The sequence below is a fragment of the Antechinus flavipes genome, chromosome 1 (genome assembly GCF_016432865.1).
Source record: "Antechinus flavipes isolate AdamAnt ecotype Samford, QLD, Australia chromosome 1, AdamAnt_v2, whole genome shotgun sequence".
In the NCBI taxonomy this organism is placed as follows: Eukaryota; Metazoa; Chordata; class Mammalia; order Dasyuromorphia; family Dasyuridae; genus Antechinus; species Antechinus flavipes.
The window spans coordinates 342865692-342887839 of NC_067398.1; the positions used below are offsets into that span (position 1 = coordinate 342865692).

General features: G+C 38.4%; 1 protein-coding gene across 2 annotated transcripts in view; it reads right to left on the bottom strand.

The window, feature by feature from the left end:
* The window catches only part of PKD1 (polycystin 1, transient receptor potential channel interacting), a 125273-nt gene extending 112880 nt beyond the window's left edge, over nt 1-12393 (bottom strand). For both annotated transcript variants that reach the window (XM_051969492.1, XM_051969490.1), the window contains exon 1: nt 10725-12393. In XM_051969492.1, coding sequence (XP_051825452.1) covers nt 10725-11011 — 287 coding nt within the window. In that variant the 5' untranslated portion in view covers nt 11012-12393. The remainder of the gene's footprint in view (nt 1-10724) is intronic.
* Between the last annotated feature and the right edge of the window lie 9755 nt (nt 12394-22148).

Consider the following 22148-nt stretch of genomic DNA (forward strand, 5'->3'; position numbering starts at 1 on the left):
CTCTGTAGAATGCTCTGCAGTTTACCGACACCTCCCTGACTCCCTGAAACTCCTTCCTCCCTTCCTCTGATTTATCACTAGTTCTTGCTGTTACATGAAAGATGTGATTATCCCCTAAAGTTCAATTCTTGATCCCTTATTCTTTTTCCTATGCCAGATGACTATGAGAACTCATGCCTCTTAGTTTCAACTATTGCCTTAATGTTGATAACTTCCAAAAGTACCCTTCTACTTGTAGAATTTGGTTCCAGTCCCTCATATCCATCTTAGAGAGACAGGGTTTTTTAAGGGATGTCATAGGAAAAGAATTGGATTTGGCCAGCCTGGCCCCAATGATCAAAATGAGGAACAATGGGCAGATTTTCCAAAGAGATGATTAAACTTGATATTAGGAAAAATTTCCCAGTGGTTAAAGCTGCCACAAAATGGAATGCACTACCTTAGAAAAGAGAGTGCTGCTAGTGTTATCAAAAAAATGATAGAATATTTGACAGAGATGTAAAGAGAATTCTTTTTCAGGCAAGGAATGGACTGTATGATCACTGAGATTACCTTCTACTTAAATTCTATAGTTTGTATTTCAATATCTCAACATGTGTACAGCTGAACTCAATGAACTCAGTGATTTCCCTCTAAATTAGGTTCTCTTTCCAATTGTGATAATCTAGGCAATAACATTACTATTCTATCAGTCTTCAAACCTTCCCAAAGGCTCTGGCTTTTCTCTCTCCTCAATATTACCACATTGGATCATTCACCAAGTCCTGTTTATTCTCCTTCAATATGTCTTTTCTCTTCATTATTTTCTCTCCATTCCCATTGATAATTAATTTTATCCTCTGTAAGGGCATATATACCTGGGTGTTATGTTAAATATTTCCTGGATGATCTTTTTGAATTCAATTCTTCCCTTCTCCAAACCATATGATATACTATACTTGGATTTTATGCAAAATATTTCCTGATTTTTTTGAATTCAATTCTTCCCAATTCCAAACCATCTGATATAGTATAATATTATACTATACTTGGATTTTATTCTAAATATTTCCTGGGTAATTTTTTTGAATTCAATTTTTCCCATCTTCAACCATCTGAGATCATACTCTAAGCCAATTGTCTTAAAACACTGTTTATACAGCATAACATTCTCTTACTCAAAAAAAAAAAATCACAATGGTACAGTTTTCTATTGGATCAAATCCAAATTCTTAAATTTGGCATTCAAGGCCTTCATCAATTGACCTCAACTTATCTAGACAGCTAGATAGAAAAGATATCACATGCTGGACTTGGAATCAGGAAGACCTGATTTCAAATATGCCTTAGACATTTATTAGCAGTGTGACCTTGGTCAAAGTATTTAATATCTCAGAGCCTCAGTTTCCTTATTTGTAAAATGAGGATAATAATAGCACCTACTTGCAAGGTTATTGTGAAGATCAGATGATTTAATATTTATAAAGTGTTATATACATGTTAGTTATTATTATTGATCAGCCTTCTCTCTCACTGCTCACCAACTAAGATCCTCCCTCCCTGCCAGGACAATCTCTTCTCATGCCAGTCTAATTTTTTCCTTCACTTTTTTTATCATCTATTTCCTTGATCATTTACTTGGCTCTAAATCAAGGAGCCTTTCTTATTTTTTTTTAAGATGATAGATTAGGAGCTGAAAGGTGCCTTTTAGAGGACCACCCAGTCCAACTTCTCTCACCCCCAACCATTTTATAGAAGAATAAATGAAGGCTTAGAGAGAAAGTAAGAGAATTGGCAAAAGACAAAGGGATAATAAGTGAAAGAGTTGGGATTTGACCCTTGGTTTTCTGTCTGTGGATTCAGTTCTCTTGTGCCACAGTACCAAAGAGGAGTTCACTTGGAATACTTGTTGCCTTGAGTCAGATTCTTCTTGACTTGAAAGGGCCTGCCAAATAGGTGTAGTCTGGCTGATAAAATCCTATTACATATACATAGGCCACACTTTGCATTTCATTAAATCAAGGCTAAGTTAATATAAGCACATAATCAGGGAAACAGGCCATTAATTGAACAAGTTGTTATTCTTCACGACAGGATTATAAACCAAACAAAAAAATTAATAAATCTGTTGATGGTTCTTCCTTCCCTGCTGAAGCTCTAACACATGCACTGATTGACTATGAGTCACAGTATTTCGGCAGACAAGATGCAGAATTAACTTTCAAGGCGTATGTAGACAAGACCGGGTTCATATCTTTTTATATATGCCCAGTGTTCTCACTCATAGTTCTCAGTGTTTTCTACATCTAAGAGCAGGGCAAATATCCAATCCACCCCAACTGTTGTTGCTAAATTATTCTTCAGTCATTTCTGAGTCTTCATGATCCCATTTGGGGTTTTCTTGGCAAAGATACTAGAATGGTTTGCCATTTTCTTCTCCAGATCATTTTACAGATAAGAAAACTGAGGCAAGTAGGGTAAAGTGACTTGCCCAGGATCCCACAGCTAGGAAGTATCTGAAAACAGATTTGAACTTAAGAAGATGAGTGTTCTTGACTTGAGGCCCAGCACCCTATTCACTGTGCCAGTTAGCTGGCCCAATCCAATTGGCATTGATAAAACAACTATTATGTGCAGGACATTGGGCTAAATGCTAGAAATACAAACTCAAAACAAAAAAATAAAATTATATTAAAAAATCATTAACTCCATAAAATTATAAACCTCTGAATTTTTTCCCTATTTAGCAAAAGAAATTTTATGAAGTTGTTTTTTCTACATTTCCTTTTCCTTCTCAGTTTTACCACCTCATCCAAACCCACCCCACCAAATCTAACCAGAGATACTAAACTCTTTTCTCTGAAACAGCTGTCAAAAGTCCCAAGTGCTCCCAGATGCCAAGACATGAGACACTACCAAGATCCTTTGAAGATTAGTGGGCTAGATCTAAGCAGATGCAGGAAGAAGAGCTGGAGGGAGTCAATCTCATCTGCTACCCATATCTACGAACGTGGAAGCTGAAAAATACTGGACATAAAGGAGAAATAGAAAGGAACCTGCAGGAGAGGGTAATCAGAAGCTGTAATAGATGAGGATAAGCTATGTCTTCTACTAGGAATATCTGAACAAGAGAAGCTGTAGTGACTTTTTTTCATGAATGTCTAAAAAGATGTGTTTCAAGTCAGTGCTAAAATGTATCATGTTCAATAGGAAAAAAAAAAAAAAACCCAGCCATATATGTTGTACTTCTAAGTGAAATCATGACGAGGGAGGGGAGGCCAGGGCTTTGGCCCAAATGCCAACTCAAGGCATCCCTTCACCTTATGGTTCATAGTCCCATAGGGATAGGAGGAAGGTGAGCCACTCGAGAGGGAGAGGAAGAAGAGGAAGAGAGGAAAGGGAAGCATTGTTATGAATGGAGGAATGAGGAAGGGGATGACAAATCATCCCCTTTTGTGGCAGTTTTACATCTGCAATCAGTGTCCTCTGTGCACCAATGCTTTCTATCCTGTCCTTTGAACAAGTCTTACTTCCTCACCTCTCCCAACTGTACGCCCTGTATCACCAGCAGTCCCCAAAACTGTTTTGTCCCAAGTGAAAAAATTTCTGCTTGTGTATATGTTGCACATAGAGAAAGGAGTGATTTAAGCATATCCATTAACATTCTTCCTCAAGTATTTTTAGTTCTAATGCAGCACACAGGTTGGATGGATACCAAATAAAACTCTCGCCTTTCTAATTTTTTTTTCATAGACAAAGTGTTCCTAAGGCAACTAATACCTCAGTATCTACAATAATAGAAAGGAACAGGGAACTAGATAGTACAAAATAAATAAAGAACCAATTATTACTTGCTTTTATTCAATGAATGAATCAATGAAGTATTTGAGGATCCTGTGGCAGGCCCAGTTCTAAGCAGAAAATAATTAGTAAATAGTAATTGAAGAGGAGGAAAGCAGACTTGTTTTTCTTTGTTTTAATGACCCAAAGTTACTCTCTAAAACAAAGGTTCATCTTTGTAACAGCAATAGTCTCTGCTGATGAAGAATGGTTATGAGTCATGGAATAACACAGTCTCTGAAGAACTTAATTTGAGGATCACCCAAGGGCAAGAAGAGGCACATGGTGGGTAAAATCAAGATGAAACAAATTAGAAAAGAGGGATTATGTAGGAAAATGGGCATTAAAAATGCCATCCAAGAAACACAGGGGGTAGGGGGAATGGGCCAGTCATACAATAAGAGTAAAGGACAGCTTACAGACAGATCAAATGGTCTCTGGCAGGACCCCTACAATATCAAAAGAACTAGAGGGAAGTCACTAGCATGTTAAATACCCTCTGTGGTGGATTTATAAAAGGGAATGGACAAGAGTCAAATGGGAGAGTCAGGCATAAATCTAGTAGCTAGGCTGTGATCTCAGGAAAGAATACCTATATTGATGACATAATTGATCCAATGACATATAAGATGGTAGCTAATTAAGGAATAAATTATGTGTCATATAGAATACAGGTTTCTTAAGTAAGAGTTTCAAAGAGGGCAAAGTTAATGTGTTGGAGTATATCCAGATAATATCATGAAGAAGATAGGTCTTGTGCTAGACCTTTAAGGATGGGTAAAACTTGAATAAATGGAGAAAAGGAACTTAGCTAAGTAGGACAGGGGGAGCAAACACAGAACAAAGGCATACTTTAAGTAAGAGTAATATGAATATTTTTAGAAATGATTGATCCTCCTATTCCTGCTTAGCTAAAGCCAATATTAAAATTAATCAGCTAAAGAAATTTCAACAAGGAAGAGCTGAACCAATTGTGGTATATGATTGAGACAGAATATGATGGCATCATAAAAATTGAGAAATTCAAGAAAACATGGGAAGATTTTTATTAATTGCTGCTGAGTGAAGAAAACAAAATCAAGAGCACCATGAGCACAATGACAGAAATGAAGACAACACTAAGTACAACAGAACACAAATCAATTCAGTGATCAATAGTGGCACCACTTAGCTAATGTTGGAATATACTATCTTCTTAATAGAGAGGTGGTGGCTCATAGAGAAGTTTAGACAGTCAGTTTTAGTCAGTTTTGCTTAACTGTTTCATTTTTCTTTTATAAGAGAGGAATGAGAATTATAAAGATATAGCATGAAAGTAAAAATGCATTCACAAAACATTTTTTTAAAATCAAATGAATTGGCAGTTCTCAGGCAAACAGTTATAAAGCAGAGCATCTCCCTAATTCTGATACAGTATAAACTTTCTTGTGATTATTCCAAATAGGCCAAATGTGGAAATGCAATAAGTGCTGCAATATTTTGATATTCGTGAGACCTTTCTTTCTATCTTTGATCTCTATGGGGGATATAGCAATAGAAGAATCTCTCACTCAATGAATATGGACATCTGTCACCTTTTTAACAGCATAATTCTAAATTGTTTTTCAATATGGTTAGACCAATGAATAGCTCCACCAGCAATTTATCAGTGTGCCTGCCATCTCACATCCTCTCAGACATGATTCACATTTTTTATCATTGCCAATTTCTATCAACCCTTCAGTTTGTGGAAGAGAAAACTAATGGCCCTCAATGTTTTTTATTGTCCAATTTCACACAGGTATTATTATATGGCAGAGGGAGAATTAAAATTTAGATTTTCTGACTCTAAATCCATAGCTCTGCCATCTCCACCAGACTACCTCATCATTACATTTAACACCATTAGTATTTTGCATCTTTTTATAGATCAAAGTTTTAGGTCCTTCAGAATATTAGTCTTGAATCTCACTAGTAGAAGGTACACAGGGGCTAAAATATAACTAGGAATTTGATTGTTGGGTCCTGATTCACGCACTCACTCATTTACAAGATGTAGAACAGCTTGCCTGACTTCTCCATGGTACATTTTTTCTTTCCTTAGGGAATGGAAATACTTCCTACTATCCTCATTATAGATATCCCAGCTGTCTCTACACAAGAATGATTCCAGATATAATGTCTCAAAGCATGGATCCACCTTGGGATAAACAGGGTAGGTCAACCTAGAATCTTAGAATCTAGTAGTAGAAAACATTTCTGAGATTATCAGTCCAACTTGCAACTGAACAGGAACCCTATTCAATTCATTCCTAATAAGTGATTATCTAATTGCTTCATCAGAAGACCACCCATAATGAGGAATCCTCAGAACTTTAAGGAAAAAGACTCCATTCTTGCTAATCCAACATAGCTAACCCAAGCCTTGATTAACTTTACCTCCCTCAGTGTCCTCTACTCTCATTGGAGGGCTAGAGATCAGAGTACTAAACTCCTCTCAGTGCCTTCCTTTATAAAGAGTAAAAACCGGTCTCAGCTCATTCCACTTTGCATCTGCTGACCTACCTCATTTTAATTCCACAGAACAATATGACCTCAAGTCAGGTACCCATGGTGTCCTGTTTTCCCCATCTTTCCTGCCTCCTTGTGTGTATTATCTCTCCCTCTAGATTGTAAGCCCCTGTAGGTTAGAAGCTGTTTTTATTTTTATTAATTGTACACTCAGTGCTTCCAACACTATCTGGCACTTTTTAGGTGCTTATTGAATCTTGATTGATCGGAAATTAAAACCTCCTTCTACTCAGCCTCTAACAACTGACTTCTGTCCCCAAGCTTTCATGTTTTAAATAATTCTTTAAGAGTTCACATTTGCTAGCATTTTAAATATTGCAAAGTGCTTTTTCTCACAAGTTTATGAAAGAAGAATTGCAGAAAAATCCCAGTTCAATAAATGAAGGAACTGAGGATCATAAAAGCTAATATTTGTAATAAGTAAATTGATAATCAATTTAATTCAATTTAACAAAGATGTGTTAAGTACCTACTATTTGTAAAGAAGGCACTGTACTGAATGTTGATGATATAACGTTTATCCTTGAATCCACTAGAGACTTGAAACAAGTACACAAGCTAGTAAATAAAAATTATATGCAAAGCAATTTCAAGAAGAAAAGGCTAAATATTTGGAGGGAAGCAAATATAATCTCAAGCATGAGATTAAATTTATGCAATGCTTTGAAAAGCTGAGGCACAACTAGAAAAAGGGGATTCCCATCATTTGGGAACTGGCTAAACAAGTTACCTCTAATGCTCTGGAACACTATAGTACTGTAAGACATGATGAAAAGAACACTTTCAGAAAACCTGGGAAGACTTGTAGGAAGTGATGCAGAGTAAAGTGAACAGAACCAGGAGAACCATTTATAGAATAACTCATCATAAAGATAATTTTGAAATATGCAAAGACCCACCATGATTCCAAGGAACTGATGATCATGCACGTTATTGACTTCCTAGCAGAACGGTGATGTACTCAAGATGCACAATAGAACTTACTTTTGAACATGATCAATGCGGAAAGTTATTTTGCTTGAGTATACAAACTTATTTTTGTTTTCTTTTCTTTTCCTAGTGGAGGGGGAGAAAATAAATATTAACTGAAAAAATACAGAGCTGAGATACCGAACAGAAGAGGTGAGTTTCCCTCAATCACATGACTGTCAGAACTGAAAATTAAATCTTCATAAAGAAATGCATTCAAGGAGCAGGTAGGTGGCACAATGGATAAAGCACCAGCCCTGAAGTCAGGAGGACCTGAGTTCAAATATGATCTCATTCACTTAACACATCCTAACTGTATGACTCTGGGCAAGTCACTTGACCCCAATTGCCTGGGGGGGTGGGGGGGATGGAAGGAGGTGGGGGAAGAAATACATCCAAAGGAATCAAATAGAAATTTCCTGACTGCATTTCAGGAAGTTATTTTCCTTCCCCTTCATACCTTGCCCAAAAAAAGCAATATTTAGTCTTGGCCATTTTATAAACTTTCTCCCCTAGAGTTCTTCATTCTATTACTATGGGTGATACAATGTAAAAAAATTATCTTCCCTGAAGGAGTTTCCAATCTAGTTGGTAAAAAAAAAAAAAAAAAAAAAAAAAAAAAAAAAAGATATAAATATGTGAAAAGGCAAATGATATCAGAGGATAATTACAATTTAAAGGAACAATGTTTTTGATATAAGTAATATCACTGTGGAGTTCATATCAAAAAGTAGTCTAGAAAGAACTCTTTGCTGTAAGTCTTGAAGGATAAGTAGGATTTAGATTCTACTTTCTTTCCCACTGTCCAGAAAGTGAAAGTGTTTTTCTAGATACAAACACCTGGTGGTTATTCACATGCAGCTTGTACAACAAATGCTGAGTTTCAGGTCACCTTCCATTACTCAGCATACTTCTAGGTCACCTAACACCATGATCATTCGTGCTCAAACCAGTTAAGACCATTTTAAACACTGTACTACAGTGCTTCCAGAATGTACATCTGCTCCAAAACATCACAGTTTATGCCAGATCCAAAAATGATTTTTTAGCTTACCTATCTCAGCGTTCTCCATCATTATCAGAATTTGGAACCAGTGGTCATAGACTCAAAATGATAACTCTGCTACTTATAACATTTGTGATTCTTCCCAAACTAACTCCCCTGGGCTTCAGTTTTCCTCATTTCTAAAATGATAGGATTAGCCTAAAGCAGTGTCAAACTCAAATACAGTAGAGGCAGATTCCTGCAGGTCATGTATTTGATTTAGAAAATCATTAATTAACATTATTTGTATTGCATTTTTCTTTTGTTAAAACATTTTCTAGTTACATTTTAATCTGGTTCAGGCCACAGTACTGAGTTTGAAGGACCAGGTGTATGCAGCCTGCAGACCTGAGTTTGACACCTCTGGCCTAAAAGAGCTCTAAAATCCTTTCCAATTCCAACTATAAGCTCCAAATATAAGCCAATAATAGAGAGGTGAAATATATAGATTATTTTTCCCTCTTGGCTTCCTTTTCAGGTAGATGTCTATTTCCTCCTAAGTACTTTCACAGTGATCTTTTTTTTTTTTTTTAGCTGTTTATAGCAGTTTTACTCAAGATAGTAATTAAGCAAACAATGTGATTTGATAAGCAAATAATTGGTACATATAGTATTACATAATGCATAATAAAATAATGAAAAATATATCAAATGCAGATAAGTCTGCCAGTCTTCTGGACCCTGTGCTTACCTGATACGACTGATCTAAAACCAGGAATACTAGGAATTACATAGTTTAAGTTATCTCTCAAGCAGGCAAAGCAGAAGAAATAAATAATTCTCAAGAATATTGGACTTATATCTCTACAGGACTGATGATTATACACCAGTGCTGATTCCTGGGGGAATGTTAGACCTGAGACTCAAAACACAAGGAATGTATTAGAGATCCGAGTGGACAGTTTGCATTTCTCAGCATGAGACATGAACAGCAAAAACAACTATCTTAAACTTGAAAAGAGGGAGTGTTAGGAATCAGACACTTGTTTAAGAGAAGCAGTTCAATGATGATTAAAACTAAGTCCCTCAAAACATCTCTAAATTTACAAAAAGTAAGTTCTGAGCAGTCCTAGACAGAATGCCAAATTGGCCTGCCTGGCCTCCTCTCTCCTCCAATTCTACCCAAAATGACTTGTGACTTTCCTTCTTCACCACAATGAAATTCTAACTTTAGTTGAGACATGCGTGGCTCCAGATTTTCCTTTTCTTACTCTTAACATGTATATTTTTTGTGGATAGAAAAGCTCAGTTCCACATTTGGCCTGCTCCTGTTCCCCATCTAGGAGGGAAATAACAATTTCACTTTTAAGGGATGAACATAGAGCATGACTGGGATAAAGAGCTTCAAATGATTTCTGTGGGGCTTTGACCCTCTTGGCTTCAAGGCAAGCCCAAATACATGTCAGATTAATGATGACTTTGCCGAACCGTGCCCCAAACATTTTCCCCTTCTTCCAAAATCTTTGCAAAATTCCACACAGAAAAACCGTGCTAAATCCCATACATCCATCACTAAGCCAAGTAAGGAAGGGAAACAGATATTTAGGTTCCACTGTCAGAATGCGTTTGTTTCTGTTTAGGGTTGTATCCAGGTCTCTGGGAGAGTTGGGAGGACAGCATGAGTGTACATGGAGACCAAACATTCTCTTGGCCTCCAAGGATCAAACACAGAACCAGAGTTCAGGCCTTGTTTCTTTGAGATGATCAGGCCTTACCCACAACTTTTTCTGTCCCTCCTCCACCTCTTTCCCCACCCCCTTGCCTTCCTCCAGGCCCAAAGCCATGGCAACAGCACTGCCAGCGTCTTCAGCCAAAGACCAGTTGGCAAAGAACAGGGAAAAGTGCTGTGAAAGAAGGGGAGAGAAGGCCTCCCCTTGTCCTGGGCCAAGTGGTGCAGAGATGGTCCCTGGTACCCAGAGACCCAATCTGCTTGTTCTTCCAAGATTGCTCACAGCTTCCCTATGGGGTTGTGCCCCAAAAGAGAAGGGAGGAGGAATAGCAACAGTCAGACGCTCCTATCTCCAAGTCTACTGGCTTTCTCAGCAGAAACACTGTAACCTCCCGTTGAAGCACTCTAACCTGTCCCGAGACAAGCACTATGTGTCATCCAGGAAGAATGCCCCACTCCACGTGAACCCAGAGATTCGGGACATGTCTCTTGCCTCCTGGGCACCCATACCACGGAGAGCGCTGGGGTGGGGTGGGGTGGGGTAGGCTGTATTTGAGAAGGGGTTCTGCAAGAGCTGGGGGTCTAGAGGGAGGCTGGAGAAGAGGGCGGACAAGGGGTTGAGAGAGTGTACAGGAGCAGCAGAAGCGGAGTGAGCGAGGAACAGTTACTCACAGCGAAGTCACGTCGGGCGGGATGGGCAGCTCGGGCCCAAGCCCTCGCAAGCCGCGGCCGGAGCAGTTGACGCTGCAGGCACTGTCGGGCCCCTGGGTGCAGTCGCAGTCAAGGCCGCAGGGTTGGCAGCCCGGGTCTGGAGCGGCGGAGAGGCCCCCGATGCAGAGCCCCAAGCAAAGGCAGAAAGCGAGTCGGGCGGGGGCGGGCGCGGGAGCAGGGGGCGGCCGGGGGCCGCCATGACCATGCGGGGAGGGGGCTGCGAGCTGCGGCCCCTGTCCCCGCGGCATCGCTTAGTGCACCCTGCGCATGGCCCCGGCCTGGCCCGGCCCGGCCCAGCCCGGCGGCCGCCGCCCCGCAACCGCAGCAGCAGCCGCGGCCGGAGCCAGAGCCGGAGCCGGAGCCAGGCCCGGCCGGAGCGCTCACGCCGGGCTCCCGGGCTGCATGGGCGCGCGAAGGCCTGGGGCCAGGCGTCTGGAAGAACGGAGTGGATGGATGGCGACTGCAGAGACAGCAGCGGCGGGCTCGCGACCTTCCCCTTCCCGGCTCGGCGAACGCCGTCGCCTGGGCCAGGCCGCGCTCGCTGTCCGTCCCCGGCCGCTCGCTGTGCAGTGCCGGGCCGGGGTCGCTAGGGCTCCTCCCTGAGCCGGGCCCGGAGGAGGGGACCTAGCCAAGCCTCCGCCTCCTGCCGCCGCAGCAGCCGCAGCCACCGCCTTCGCCTCCGCCTCTCGGGCCAGCGTCGGCTCCGTGCCCGGCCGGGCCCACCCTCACCGCCCAGGTTGACCCTTTAGTGCAATTCGGGGGCCCGGGCCCGGACCCTCTCTGCTTCCCGGGCTCCTATTGTAGGGAGAAAGGAGTTTGTTGCCTCGTCGCCCCGTCTTTTAGGGGCTTGTGCTCAGGAACCTTCCCAGCTACCCCAGTCCCAGAGAAAGGGACCTCTAGGGTGACTGCGTCCTCCTTTCTGAGCCAGGATGTAAGTCCTACCTGGGATAGGGACCTAGGACTCCCAGAGCAGGGATTGGCCAGAGGGCCTCCTCCTACTCTGACCAGAGGAAGCACCCTGTTTCTGAGCTTGGCGACCTCCGAACTCTTTCCTGATTTCAGTCAGACCCCAAATAAAATTCAAACCTCCTTTTCAACACCCTCAAAAGCTTTTGTGTTCCTTTGTTTGCACAGAATTCATATCCTCAGCTTATATTCCTTCATCCAGCCAATATTTTTAAACACCTCCTGTGTACCGTAACAGGCATCCAGGATAAAAAAACAAAAAAATAAAATCCCTGCCTTCAAGGAGCTAAAATTCTGGCTCCAGCAATCCCGTTCTAGAATATATTTACTGTGCTTAACCCTACAGCAAAGAATATCTTGGAAGCAATTTGGTCCTGAAACTCCAGCTTCTGAATAGATGGGTTCACTTCCTCAATTCTCCACTCACTACTTGGGTAACCTTAAGCAAATCATTGAACCTCTGCCATTCCAGTTACCTTATCTATCAAAATAGAGCGAGGATTGAATTGTCTTTGAGACCCTCTTCAACCTGAATGTATGATCCTGCAAACACAAAACACAGTTCCTGAAGAAATTGCAGTTTTACTAAAGAGTCAGACAAATATATGGAGTACTTGCATACCATAATCTATTCAGCCATTCCCAATTGATGGACATCCCCTCAATTTCCATTTGTTTTGCCCTAAGGAGAAAACTATTACAAATATTTTTGTACATATAGATCCCTTTTCTCTTAAAAAAACAAAAACAAAAACAAAAACTCTTTTGAGATTGATACCTGGTAGTAATATTGTTACATCAAAGGATATCTTTTGATATCTTTTGATCATTTATCAATTGGGGCATGGCTCTTATTTTTTATAAAATTGACTCAGTTCCCTCTATGTTTAAGAAATGAGGCCTTATGAGAAAAACATGCTTCAAGATTTTTTTTTTACAATTACTATTGCTAATTGTATTTCCTCCCATTTATTCTATTCTCTCCATCCTTCTTTGTGTTTTGTTACCACTCTCTCCCCTAACATATGGAATATTTAAAAAGCAATCACTATAATAGGGATAATCACTGGCATTTATATAATACCTTTACAACTTGCAAAGGGCTTACTATAAATTTTCATTTGTACCTTGTGAGTTAAGTCATGATTAATTGCCAGACAATAATGTGGAGTTCAAAAAAAGAAAAGTTCAACAAAAGCTCCCAGAGGGAAGGTACAGATTAGTGTTTATCCTTTTATCTGTATCACTCCTGATTTGCTTGTTAGACACAATAAATGGCTGAATTGATGGTCTTTAGCTGTAGGGATGTTTCCCAGGGAAATGAGAAATAGAAAAGAAAATCATCAGTACCAAGTGACAATGTGTGAAGGGGAGGAATTAAAGATGACACACTTAACTACATGTTCATTATTGTGTTGCTTTGTTTTTTCCCCTTTTTTATGATGTCTTTGGGATGCGGATCTAGTAAAGAAAAAAGAAAAAAAAACAGAATTTTTTTGCAAAGGATAAAACTGAGTCTCAGATATAGTTAACTTAATTGACACCCAACTAAGCAAGTTATGTAAAATGGCATTTTATACTGCCACAGAAAGGATTTTTTGAATCAGTTCTTTAGAGGGCAAGGATGAATTAAGTGGCACGAGAGCTGACCTAGGATAAAATGAACTTAGAGTAGGAAGAAGCATGAGAAATAATCTAATCTCATTTTATATAGGTCTCAAAGTGCCTAGAGAGGTTCAGAAGGGACCTCCCCAAAGTCACATAGGTAGTAAGGAGAAATAGAATTCATATTCAAGTTCTTTGACTTCAAACAGGATATCCCTTAGGGAAGCAACAAACTGGGAAAACATTTTTACAATTAAAGGTTCTGATAAAGGCCTCATTTCCAAAATATATAGAGAACTGACTCAAATTTATAAAAAATCAAGCCATTCTCCAATTGATAAATGGTCAAAGGATATGAACAGACAATTTTCAGATGATGAAATTGAAACTATTACCACTCACATGAAAGAGTGTTCCAAATCACTATTGATCAGAGAAATGCAAATTAAGACAACTTTGAGATATCACTACACACCTGTCAGATTGGCTAAGATGACAGGAAAAAATAATGATGAATGTTGGAGGGGATGCGGGAAAATGGGGACACTGATGTATCGTTGGTGGAGTTGTGAACGAATCCAACCATTCTGGAGAGCAATCTGGAATTATGCCCAAAAAGTTATCAAACTGTGCATACCCTTTGATCCAGCAGTGTTTCTATTGGGCTTATACCCCAAAGAGATACTAAAAAAAGGAAAGGGACCTGTATGTGCCAAAATGTTTGTAGCAGCCCTGTTTGTAGTGGCTAGAAACTGGAAAATGAATGGATGCCCATCAATTGGAGAATGGCTGGGTAAATTGTGGTATATGAATGTTATGGAATATTATTGTTCTGTAAGAAATGACCAACAGGATGAATACAGAGAGGCTTGGAGAGACTTACATGGACTGATGCTAAGTGAGATGAGCAGAACCAGGAGATCATTATACACTTCGACAACGATATTGTATGAGGATGTATTCTGATGGAAGTAGATTTCTATGACAAAGAGACCTAACTGAGTTTCAATGGATAAATGATGGACAGAAACAGCTACACCCAAAGAAGGAACACTGGGAAACGAATGTGAACTATTTGCGTTTTTGATTTTCTTCCCGAGTTATTTTTACCTTCTGAATCCAATTCTCCCTGTGCAACAGGAGAACTGTTTGGTTCTGCAAATATGTATTATATCTAGGATATACTGCAACATATTTAACATATATAGGACTGTTTGCCATCTTGGGGGGGGGTGGAGGGAGGGAGGGGAAAAAACGAAACATAAGCGAGTGCAAGGGATAATGTTGTAAAAAATTACCCTGGCATGGATTCTGTCAATACAAAGTTATTATTAAATAAAATAAAATTTAAAAAAAAAAAAAAAACAGGATGTCCTTTTTACTTCATCATGCTCTTTGTGAAGATGTGTTTGAAATAGAACCTGCTTACAAGAAGAAACACAAATGGTCATTTCCTAGAGGCTAATGTTTATGTGTAGATGATATAATAATCATAATTTATTTTTTAAATATATTTCCACATTTATCATGTTGCACAAGAAAAATCAGATCAAAAAGGGGAAAAAATAAGAGAAATAAAAGCAAGTAAGCAACAACAAAAAGGTGAAAATACTATGTTGTGATCCACATTCAATCACCATAATCTTCTCTTTGGATAAGACAGGGCTCTCCATCATAAGTCTATTGGAATTGATCTGAATCACCTCATTATTGAAAAGAACCACATCCATCACAGTTGATCATCACATAATCTTGTTGCTGTGTACAACATTCTTTTGGTTCTATACTCACTTCCCTTAATTAGTTCATGAAAATCTTTCCGGACCTTTCTGAAATCATCCTGCTGGTCATTTCTTATAGAGCAATTCCATTAATGCATATATCCTAACTTATTCAGCCATTCCCCAATTGATGGGCATCCACTCAGTTTCCAATTCCTTGCCATTACAAAAAAAAAAAAAAAAGCTGCTATAAACATTTTTTTGCACATGTGGGTTTTTTTCTCCTTTTATATGATCTTTTTGGGATACAAACATAGTAGAGACACTGCTGGATCAAAAGCTATGCACAATTTGATAGTCCTTTGGGCATAGTTTTAAGTTGCTCTCCAGAATGGTTGGATCAGTTCACAACTTCACTAACAATGTATCAGTGTCCCACTTTCCCCCACATCCCTTCCAACATTCATCATTATCTTTCCCTATCATTCTAGCCAATCTGAGAGGTGTGTAGTGGTCTCTTAGAGTTGTCTTAATTTGCATTTCTCTGATCAATAATGATTAAAGTATTTTTTCATATGACTGGAAAGGCTTTCATTGGTCTGAAAATTGTCCTTTAACATTTATCATTTGGAGAATGACTTGTAATAGGCATAATTTAAAGAAAAGCTCCCATTGCATTTGTTGAAATGTCAACTATGAAATAAACTTGATGAGACTGGTTTATCTTAACATCTAAATAAGGTTCTGGTCAGGAAGAAGGAGTTGGTTGAGGATTAGAGGAATGGAGACACAGCCATCCATAGGCCTTCAGTAGGTCATTTTCTCTGCTTTCCTTGTGTGTGTGTGTGTGTGTGTGTGTGTGTGTGTGTGTGTGTGAATTCCAATTCCAATGAATAGTAAAACATGTATAATCTACACACATAGGTATATATATATGTATATATATATATATACATATATATATGTATGTGTGTGTGTATATATATATATATATATATATATTTTTTTTTTTTTCCCCCAAACTGCTTGCCCTCTCAGGTAGGGAAAGGGGAGAGAAAAAAGAGAAAAAAAGTGAAACGCAATTTTTTTTTTTTTAGTAAATAGCATTTTATTGTTTTCAATTACATGCAAAGATACTTTTCAACATTACTTTTCATAAAATTTTAAGTTCTGCGGTGTTCTTTTTCTTCTTTAATATAATATAGATGGTTCTCTCTGGGAGCGAAAGCAGGTTTCTTGGGGGAGGTTTTCCTGGAGGCAGCCTTAGTATCAGTTGAAAGTAAATAATCACCCAAAACGCAGCCAGTTGATAAAAGTTCAGATCTTTTATTGTCTCCAATATAGCCTGATTACTTAGGCCTATCTCTCTGCTTGGTTCCAAGAGCTCTTGCCACTTTGTCCTTTGCTTCTGCCTCTGCTTTCTTCAGCCTCCAGAGCCAGCACCAAGTTGAATCTGTCTTGCCTCTAAGAGAGCCTTCTCAATCTTCAGCTGAACTCTCGACTCGTAGCTTCTTCCTCTGAAAACTCTTCTGACTGGCCCCTTTGAAGCTCTATTTATTCGAGAGAGAGGAATTGTGGGATGCAAGAGGGAGGGATTATGGGTTTTCTCCCATAGTGTTCTCTGGCCCTAAGAACTTGAAGGGAGGTGTGAATTCACAAAGTTACAAAGTTTACTTTGTGAATCTCCCATACTTGTGAATTCCAATGAGTAAAGGTGTAAACACAAGCATTGTATCAATTAGTTCTACTTAGTACCTTGTTTCAGGTTCTGGCCTAAAACATCTTCTTGTAAGATCAGATCAATAATCTATCAACTCTAATGAATTAGCAGTTTGTAAAGATTCCAACAAAGTTCCAACTTTTTCTCCCTCCCTTCCAACCCCCTCTCCAAGATGTCAAGCAATCTGATATAGATTATACATATGCAATCATATTAAGCATATTTTGAAACTCAAAATTTTTAAAAGTTAGTATTAAAATCATTCTTATATATAATTGGAAAAAATAAAATCTTATTTTAAAAAAGAAATGTGTGTATATGTGTGTGTATATGCCTCTTTCTCTCTCTCTCTTTTATATATATATATATATACATATATAGTTTAAAGCTGCACTAAGGCTTTTAGAATACTCTGTATATGCTTTGGGCCTTTATTCATTTCTTTTTTTTCCCTTGAGCTAAATAAAGCACCTCTTTTCTGCACTCTGTTGATTTACTGAGTCACTGCTCAATACCCACAGCTCAGACCAGCTCTCATCCCAGGCCCAAACATTTTTTCTGGATTCTGTTTGGGAAGGATGGGAAAGTGTTTTTTTAAAGTATGGGGGCATTGAGACACCTTACATGGGATAGATCTGGGTGTGAAACTTTGGGCAGCATGATAGGTCTTAGTTGGGAGGGTTGAAATAAAAGAACATATTGGGATAGTGAGAAATAGATAGGGACCCCCCCCAAATTAAGCTAGTGCTTCCCTCTTCAAAAAGGGCAAGAATAATTGCCATTTAATTGTTGAGGTTACTACATTGAACTGTGTTTTGTCATTCCAAGCAAAGTAAAAGAAGACAAGGTTAAATCAATCACAATAAGCTGGTTTAGTGATAATACTGAGGGATGCCTCTTTCCTCATTCTCACTGATATTCTTATCCATCCAGTCCAAATGTTTCCCTTTGTAGGAAGGCTTCTTTAATTTTGCCAGTAATAATACCCCTCCCTCCACCCTATATGTATAATGCTTTGATTAAACTTCTTAGATTTTTTTTATCTTACCCAAAACTGTAACTAAGATGGAGCTACTGCATTTTTGTTCCAAGGTGAGAAATTTAGAGGGTGCTGCCAGCTTCCTCTCTACTCCTCCTATTGAGGTAGTAGGCTCATCCCAAAACAAATTCTTGACTCCTTGGTGGTGGCTTGTAGCCCAGAATTTACTTCCTCCCCCATCAACAATCTACAAAGTCCAGAGGGTGCTTCACGCACTGTCCCTTTCCTAGTAATAGCATCTGAAGCCCTCTCTCTAACAATATCAGCCCTTTAGCAATATAGAAAACTTATGGATTCTTCCCCCTGCCACATCCCAGTTGAGCATCCCACTATCCTCACTTATCCAGGTGGAAAAATGTCTCGTTAGACTTTTGATCTCATCCAATGGTTCTCTTTCTGGGATACCTTAGAAGTCTCCAGAGTCCTAGATTTAGTGGGATTATAATCTAATCCTGTTCATTATAATCTAATCAGAGGAAACATGAGAGTTAAATACAACTTTTTACTAAAATAAAAGGAACCTCCATTCAAATGGAGAGGTAGGAAACTATGGATACAGAATGTTACAGATGCTATAAAATAGTTAATTTTTTTGCTTAACTTAAAGAAACGGCAGTACAAGGTACAAGTAAGAGAGTGGTGGAGAGGAATGTATTAATAATGTTTAGTATTTATAGAGTACTTCAAGATTTGCAAAGTCCCTTCCATATGTTATCTCATTTAAGCCTTATAACCAGGCTACAAAGTAGGTGCTATTATTAGTCCTACTTTATGAGGAAACTGAAGCCATGGGTTAGACAGCTCCTGTCTGAAGCAAGATTTGAACTCAAGCCTTCCTGACTACAAGTTCAACACTCTGGTCACTGTGCCTAATGGTCTCAGAAATAAATATGTACTCAGTATCCATCCCATGCAAGACATCATCCTGGGATCTCAATGTTAGCTTGAGTTGTTCTTAGTGAATTCTTATTGACTCCTAGTGATCACTGCTTTTTTTCCTAACTATCTGAATCCTATTAATTTATTAATTTAGTTCATTTAGTGGTTCAGTCCCTATCACATTTCCTTGAACATAGTTAATACGTGTTTATGGGATTAAATTTTAGAATTTTGCCAGGTAGAGACAGAAGCAAAAGAGTGAATGAATGAATGAATGAATGAAAAAGGTATTAATTGCTTACCATGAGGACTGAGATAAGTACTAGTATAAAATGCAAAAGAAAGATAATCATTACCTTTAAAATTGAATCCTCATAGAAATGATAATATGTAAAAGAATAGTGACTGGGGAAAGGTATGTTGATACAGGTACAATGAAAATCAAGTTTATTGTTCTGTAGTATCCAGAAACTAAGACAGGATCTATTAGTCATTTGCTTAAAGGTGATAGAAAAACCCAGGGAATCTAATAAGATAGATGGACAAGAAGAAGACTTAGAAGAGAACCTTGGAGAGCACTTAGGAACATGATATGGATGATAAGCCAACAAAAGAGTTATAGGCTGGGACACTGATACATTGTTGGTGGAATTGTGAACAGATCCAACCATTCTGGAGAGCAATTTGGAACTATGCTCAAAAAGTTATCAAACTGTGCATACCCTTTGACCCAGCATTGTTACTACTGGGCTTATATCCCAAAGGGATCTTAAAGGAGGGAAAGAGACCCACATGTGCAAAAAATGTTTGTGACAGCCCTCTTTGTAGTGGCAAGAAAAATTTGGAACACAAGATTTTGCAAAGGTGAATGTTGAAAATTATCTTTGTGTGTATATATATATATATTGACAATAAAAAGCTATTTTTTAAAAAAAGAAATTCAATACATTTGTTCATCTTCAGTCTTTTGGCCCTTTTCCCCATTCTTCTTGGAATTATTTAAATTCACATGGTCCTCTAGTCACATCTGTAAGCTCTTTTCTCTGGACCTAAAGATTTGAATTCATTTAAAAATAGTACTCTCTTACTATCATTTCACTTAGGGTTCCAAAACCTTTTTAACTAGGTTTATTTTACCCTTCCTAATTCCTAATTCCTTCTCCTTGATAGAGAAGAAGAAAGCAAACTAAAAATTCAGCTAATTCATGTTTTTTTAACCATCTTACTACATCAGTTACCTCAAGCACTGGGCTTATCCCTTCTCATCTTAGAGCAATTGAACCTTTTTTTGTTGACTGTAACATTCTTCACAATCTCCAACTCATTTTGGGCTCTAGTCTTCTTGACATTATCCTAAGGGCTATTCATTCATATTTGTCCTTTTACCTTTTGGTACATGTCCTTTTAAAATCTGAGCTCATCAAGTACATTTCAGATGAAATTGGTAAATCTTTGAAGAACTCAGATTAATTCATGCTCTATGGGATGTGCTCTAGCCAAAGCACATTGTGGGGAAAGGAAGAATGATTTGATTAAATATACTCTTCCCAAGTTAAATATTTGTCATCCTCAGCAAGTCAACTAGTGTTCATTTGGCACACTTGTTCATATTTCCAATTTTGGAAAAAAAATTGGGGGAAGGTGGATCAAGCATTGTCCTTTTAAGAACCTCCCAAATGTTTTGATCTAAAGAATTTCAGTAAAGAATATATGGAATAGCAATGAATGGCCTTCTAAATTCCATATAAAGTGTCTCACACAGGACATTCAACACAGTTGTTGGTTAATCCCAAAATTATTACTGTCTTATCAGGGCTTAGAGATCACTATCCCTACCAAAAAAAAAGAATTGTGCAAACTGAACAAACAAATAACATTTTACAAACTTTTTCACAACTTACTACGTACTTAATATATGTTGTACTGTCCCAACCCAAGCAAATGAGAAGAAAAATAAAAATTGCAGTTGTAATTTTTAAAAACTTTTAAAAAATGAAAATTTGAGTGAAGGAAAGGGGGAAAATCCCAAATGAGCTCACAGAAAATATGGAGGGGAGTTTTCCCAATAGCGATCAGGCACCTGGAGTAAACTGAAAATCACATTACTCTCAGTTGAGAAACCAGACTGTTTGGATGAACTTTCCTTCATGAATCCCTGCAGTATTTTGGGTAACCCACGTATTCTCCCAACAGATCCTGCCAAAGTATGGAACATTCCAGATAAAAATCCAAATTCTTCCAAATTTTTTCAGATATTTCTGCATTATACAAAGCACATCAAACACAGAACCAAAATCACCTTTGGTGGAAAAAGCACTTTAGTTCAAAAAGAAAGCAAATTCACATGATTTCTGAACCCAAATAGATTAAATCCTCAAATTTTATTGAAATCAGCTTCTCAAATCCCAGACAAGCACCAGAATATAACAACATAGTACTATGGGGAAACCCTCTCCAGCTAAAGGACCCCAACTCTGTATTCATGTGTGGACCTTGTTCAAGCCCAGAATAGCCTGACTTCTTTTTTTTATTATAACTTTTTATTGACAGAGCATATACATGGGTAATTTTTTTACAACATTATCCTTTGTACTCACTTCTGTTCCAACTTTTCCCTTCCCTCCCTCCACTCCCTCCCCTTGATAGCAGGCAATCTTATACATGTTAAATATGTTATAGTATATCCTAGATACAATATATGTGTGCAGAACAGAACAGTTCTCTTGTTGCACAAGAATTGAATTCAGAAGGTAAAAATAACCTGGGAAGGAAAACAAAAATGCAACAGTTCACACTCATTTCCCAGTGTTCCTTCTCTGGGTGTAGCTGATTCTGTCCATCATTGGTCAATTGGAACTGAATTAGATCTCTTTGTTGAAGATATCCACTTCCATCAGAATACATCTTCATACAGTATTGTTGTTGAAGTGTATAATGAACTCTTGGTTCTGCTCATTTCACTCAGCATCAGTTCACATAAGTCTCTCCAAGCCTCTCTGTATTTATCCTGCTGGTCATTTCATACAGAACAATAATATTCCATAACATTCATTACCACAATTTACCCAGCCATTCTCCAATTGATGGGCATCCATTTATTTTCCAGTTTCTATCCACTACAAAAAGGGCTGCCACAAACATTTTGAATAGCCTGACTTGTAAAGAAAAAAGTCAGGTGGTTTTTTGGTCATTTCTGGCTCTTTATTCTCCCACTCCAAGAAAGCTTAGGTTTATCTCATATTTAGGTCCACCTCAAAAAAGGAATGAAACAAGAGGAAACATAGATCACATATGTGACGGCTATTTGTTTCCTCCAAGCAAAAAAGAAATTCTTAAACCACAAAGACTTTGCAAATGATGAAACAATAACTCATATTCTTGTTATACTCTCCCCAAACGTCAATACTTATAATATGAAAACATGAGGCATTTGGTAGATTTGTTAAGTAACTATT